A 5,821-nucleotide genomic window follows, 5' to 3' on the forward strand; every position below is an offset into this window, starting at 1 on the left:
CTGGAAGTCCCGAGGTCAAAATGGGAGATGCCCTCAAGGGCCGGTGTCTTGCAGGTTTAGATATCACCCTCTTCATTACCAGGTTTCTGGAGAACTTCAAGACATATTGAAGAGATAATTTAGCAATTTAAATAAGATGTGTTGGATCAAGGTCAAATCTAAAACCTATAGGACACCAGCCCTTGAGGCCTGGAATTCCCCATGCCGGCCCTACACGTTCACAAGAACAGGGTGGTCTTGGCAGCATCAATGTAAAAGAGCCGTTTCATGGGTCATATGACTCTTCCACCGCGCAAAGTGACCCCTATGAGTGCAACATTTTATTAGAGATATTACATGATGATGATAAAATTCTGATCAGAACTTTCTAAATACCTTAAAAACTAACACTGTTTGTGCAGAAAATCATTAATATGATGATTTAATGCACATGATGGGAAAACAAACATTTTAATTAAAATTGTATAACCAAGCTCTCAGTGCTGCTGTTTATGTCTTAAGGTGATAGGTGCCCATCAGAGCTCTGGAAATATAAACTGGATCCTTTTAAACTTTAAAGCTTACAATTCCAAAGCCTAAAAAAACAACAAAAAAACCATCAGTTTGACATAGATTAGATTCAGATTAGATACTTATAACAAAATCTGTACTTCATTTAGTGGCTTTAAGGACGGCTAAACAAAACATATAAAATGTATTGCCACATCAGATAATCTATATCACACTTAATACATGCTGTAAAATAGAGAATCAGTGAAAACATTGTTGACAATTTTTGAAGACCCGGTATTTTGATATAACTTGCTCCAGACAGTTAAAGCTTTTATTCTCTCAGCTGCAGACTTAGTGCAGTTTAAGGGTTTAACAGTAAAGACTGAAGTCATGGCAGGATCCTGTAACCTATGTATAGAGGCCTATACAACAAAGCTGGATTTTGACTTATGCAGGTACCTTCAGGAATAACCTTGGATTTCTGTACTGTGAAGGTGATTCACTTCTTACTTTTTACTATTTTCTGGAGAACTGATTGTTCAGTAGGTGGTGATTTAGTATCTGTTAGTCTCTAATCTGAAACTTGACCTGCTTTGGATGATACACAGCAAGTGAGCTGGGTCGCAGGGTTAACCCAAGGTTCATCCTGAAGTCCTGGATAAGCTAAACTCCTGGTTCATACTACAGGCCACTGATTATGTTGAACCCCTTATTTCAATACAAACATGATAGTTTCTCAGTGAACTTGGACTTATAATGTCTCATAATGACTCATAACCTAATGAGGAAGGATCGTGTTATCAAATTAGTATTTCAAGGATGCATTTTTCTGCAGCAGGTGCCTGTTCAGATATGTCTGAGGAGAAGAAGAGGAAGCTTTCAACAACAGCTTCTGAACCTTGTGAGCCGTCAGCCAGGTATTACTCAACTATTCATAAATCATCACATGTAGCCATGTTTCCAAAGCAGAGGGAAAGAGTGTAAAATGTAAATAAATGCAAAATCAAATGATTTGCAAGACATTCTTCAGAAGTAAAGTTGGGGTTTGAAAACATCTGAATTTAAAGAATAATGTTTTCCAACACTTAGTGTCATCAGTCTCTCAGAGAAAGACGATGTATCACAGCAGTAAACACACCCCTGTTTCATCTTACTGAAATGCGCTGCTGGCATTCAATTTAAAAAGTAGACTACTTTGTTCAATAAATAAATACATTTTCCTAGTTTCAATGTTTGATGTGTCGTCTTTGTGCTATTTCCAATTATTCCAATGTATGTCACAGGATTCTGTTTATATTTACATTTTATATGTTGTGTTATCAATTTAATAAACAGGGTTGTAAAATGTTTAAATACATTTAATGGAAATCCTGATGTTTTACTTGTTTAGGGTGTCGTTTACTGTATGTGTGATGTGTATCATGTGTGTTTTGCTGACAGCATATTTGATTTGTGAAAAATGTTTTTTTTTAGTGCAGTTGAGTGGTCTCAGGATTTCCCCTGCAGTTTTTGCATTAAATGTGTAAAGTGTAGGTGACTTCTCTCGACATCAATAAAGTGTTAAATAAACTTTCGTCTTAGTTCACAGAAAAGTGTTGCCGAGTCCACGGGTCCCAGATGTGTCTCCATTAAGAGTGATCGATCCAGGATTCAACCTCTCGTCTTTAGAGATGAGGAATCAAAATGGAAACAGTAAACATTGTTCTTACTAATATAAAATATCTTACTGATCTCTTTCTGTTACAATAAACCACAGTGTATAGATAAAAAGTGCATTTCCATAAAAAGTTTCAATAGTTGAGCAAAGCGTTGACTGCTCAGTGAATGCTTATAAAGTTTTTACACTAAATATATATATCTTTATAGTTTACAGAGTGCAACGGAGTTCACATCTGAAAGTTCCGTTTCTGTGCAGAGCGATGAACCCACTCACCAGCAGCTCAGGTAATTCTCATTTCTGCTAAATCTTCTCTCAGTTTCTTAAAAATACTGAAGGGTAGGATTAGAAGTGATTGAGTTGTTTTTTTGTAACTCTAAGGAATATTGGAGTCTTTTTTTTTTTTTTTTACCAGGATATCTCTTTCAGTGTTCATATTAATGCACCAATTTCTAGTTTCTTTGTGACAAGTCAGTCAAAGATCCTTTTTTCAGACTGCATGTGTGCATCTCCCTCTTTGGCTGGGACCTGCTCCCGCAGTAGAGATGTCACTGACGGCATTTGTGGCCATTTCGCTGCATTTCTTGACATACTGATGTGAAAACTCACATGCTTTAATAATCTTTTCAATGCCATGTTGATTTCCCTCAGAAGCCTCTTTTGGGGAATTTTTGTCCCCAATGTCAATAGTGTAGAGTCACTTAGTGTAGCAAAGTTGTACATGAGCTTCAGGTTTATCAGAAAGGTTTCAAAAGACACACATTGGTATTGAATTTGTAAGTGAAAAATTTATATCTTAGATGTTTTAGTATATTTAGGAGGACAATGGGCATCAAACTTCGAGATAACTTTATCAAACTTCCCTTCATCCTAATCTGGTTTGCTGCATATGAATGTGTTGAACACTTCAATAATCTGAGGCCCTGCTATTGTGAGCAATAACATTACCTTTCTTACATCCTGCTTGGTTTCAGATATACAGCTGGAAGGTGTGCCACTTACTGTTGACATTTTCTATCAGCTTCAAACATATCGTTTTCTACAATGCACTTAAGCTTGGAATTTTGCTCCTGGCACTGTTTGTCTCTGTACTTCTGCAGAATGAGTCATTTAAGCCCCTGCAACATACCTCTATTAATTTTCCTTTACTTTAGGCAAGTAGAATGTACAGCACACCAGGCTATATCTTTTTTCACCTTCCTACCATAGAGATCATGCCTTCAGTCCCTACAAAATAGATACTGTTGCCTTGTGGTATGACATCAGAAATGACATCAGTTTTACCACACAAAATATCTGATCATTACTGCATTTCTTGATTTCATTAAGGTTTGTGAGTACTCATTTATCCACAGCTCTCTTTACGTTAGTACAGGATTTCAATCAGGTTTAGGTCTCGAGTTTGACAACTGACCATTGCAACACCTTAATTATTTCCTTTCAGCCTTTCGGTTGCAGATTTGCTTTTGTGTTTGAGATCATAGTTCTGTGGTGTAATTGCATTGCACAGTAGATGTTAATAGAGCCAGTCAGTGTAGTTAGGCCTGATGGCAGCTAGAGGGATGAAAGTGCACAGAGAACGCTGGTGTCGTGCCAAAGTAGTTTGTAATTTGTTTTGCGTCGGGAGCAAACGCTGGGCTGTCCAAATCAAGGACAAACAGTATCCCAGAGTGTTGATTTTTACTTTACAAACACTTCTTATAATGACTAACTACTCCTGAAATTTTTGAGATGTTACCTCTTTATACGGGAAAGTTATAGTGGGATACAAATAATATCAGGATGATCCTGCCACAATTTGTCCCTCCTGTGTAAATCATGGACAAACAGTATCCCATATTCCTGATTTGTAGTACACAAACACTTCTTATTATGAGGTATTACTCCGGAAACTTTGGAGGATTTAGCTCTTTATACACTAAAGTTACAGGAGGATAAAAACAATTATCAGGCAAAATGTTCTTGTGTTAAAATAATCCCGTCACCACGTGAGAACACTAAATATATACAATTCTCTGTTGTAACCCTCAAACTGAATGGTAATGCAACGATAGTAATTGTTAACTTTTTCACAAAAGTAAAGCATCAGTACTTCCTGTGTGCTCCCGACGCAGGGAAAACAAATTCTGTCAGGGATACCTACTTTGGCACAACAGCGGTCTGAGTTTAACAGCTGAGCAAAGGACAACGTACGTGGGGGTACGTGATGGATTCCAGGCCTCTTTCATTGTGAAAAAAAATGTGATCTACGAATTTTCCAAATTCAACATGCGCTGACAGGGAGAAAATGAGATGGTGGATGCTTTTGTGACTGCACTGTATGCACTAGCAGAGCACTGCAACTGTGGAGGGCTACATGATGAACTGATACGCGACAGGCTCGTTGTCGGTCTCATGGACAAACGGCTGTCAGAACACATGCAGCTTGACCCAGATTTGACCCTGCAGAAAGCTATCAAGATGACGAGAGAAAGTGAAGAGGTAAAGCAACAACAATCCTCCTTACGAGGTGACTCTAGAGCTGAGGCTATCGATGCTAAGTCCATAGATAGAGTGCACAAAATTAGTCGTAAGCCTGCTAGAATCAAACCTCTCCAGACTGATAGTCATCAAGCTAAAACACGTGGGTTCTGAGAAGACGGCAAGAAAGGGGCAACGTGTCAAAAATGTGGCGGCGCTCCATCACATTCAAAGCAAGATTGTCCTGCACATGAAATAAAATGCCATGCATGTGGGGAAAAAAGGACATTACAGGCACGGATGCAGGGCACCCAATGGAAATGGTTAACCACCATGGAAAGTTTCTTCCACAGTTTACAGAGAGAGACAAAAACTTTTAAGAGACTCACTGTCTAAGAAAAACAGCTGGAGGTGGGACATTGACACATAGAGTGTTTTGGGACCTGAAACATGCATTTACCTCACCGCCAGTGTTAGCCACGTATGACCAAAGCCGTGACTGCAATGTGTCAGCGGATGCATCATCGTATGGCTTAGGGGGTGTGCAGCTTCAAAGATGGGATGAGGAGTGGAGACCCGTTCCCTATGCATCACGTTCCCTCACTGCAACAGAACAGAGATACGCTCAGGTTAAAAAGGAGGCTTTAGGTCTGACCTGGGCTTGTGGGAGGTTCCGCAGCTTTCTTATTGGCATACACTTTCAGATGGAAACAAACCATGAGCTGCTGCTGAGTCTGCTGTGGACATTTTGCAAAAGTGTATGGCTTTCGTCACATCATGAGCAGCCTGAAATATCCCCAAAGCAACGGCGAAGCCAAACGGGCAGTTAAGGCTGTCAAGAACCTATTACAGAAAGCTGCTGATCCACAATTGACTCTACTCGCTTACAGAGCCATCCCACTACAGAATGGCTAGTCCAGCCCAACTCTTGATGGGGAGACAGCTTTGCACCACAGTGCCAATACTGCTATCTCTGCTTGACCCTGCACATCCTGATAGTGTGGTTGTCGCCCGGAGAGAGAAGGAGAGTAGGACTAAAGAGGCACAGTCATTCAATTTCAATTCAATTCAATTTTATTTATATAGTGCCAAATCACGACAAAAGTCGCCTCAAGGCAGTCATACAACCTTCGTCATCGCGCACGTAGCCTCGACAGGCTCACTCCATGGCAAGAAGTGTGGATCACAGACCAGAGAGCCAGTGGTGCCGTT

At 39.8% G+C, this 5,821-nt stretch overlaps 1 protein-coding gene across 2 annotated transcripts in view; it reads left to right on the plus strand.

The window, feature by feature from the left end:
• The window catches only part of LOC102192382 (protein NLRC3-like), an 18,079-nt gene that overhangs the window by 2,169 nt on the left and 10,089 nt on the right, over positions 1 to 5,821 (plus strand). Inside the window, exons 2-4 of one of the 2 annotated variants that reach the window (XM_005753807.2) lie at positions 1,328 to 1,409; positions 2,074 to 2,184; positions 2,359 to 2,436. In XM_005753807.2, coding sequence (XP_005753864.1) covers positions 1,345 to 1,409; positions 2,074 to 2,184; positions 2,359 to 2,436 — 254 coding nt within the window. In that variant the 5' untranslated portion in view covers positions 1,328 to 1,344. Of the gene's footprint in view, positions 1 to 7; positions 1,410 to 2,073; positions 2,185 to 2,358; positions 2,437 to 5,821 lie in introns of those variants that run through there. The other variant, XM_013916111.1, reaches the window with a different exon arrangement.

This window comes from Pundamilia nyererei, unplaced genomic scaffold (assembly GCF_000239375.1).
Source record: "Pundamilia nyererei isolate P.nyererei 1_Seehausen unplaced genomic scaffold, PunNye1.0 scaffold00467, whole genome shotgun sequence".
Taxonomy (NCBI): domain Eukaryota; kingdom Metazoa; phylum Chordata; class Actinopteri; order Cichliformes; family Cichlidae; genus Pundamilia; species Pundamilia nyererei.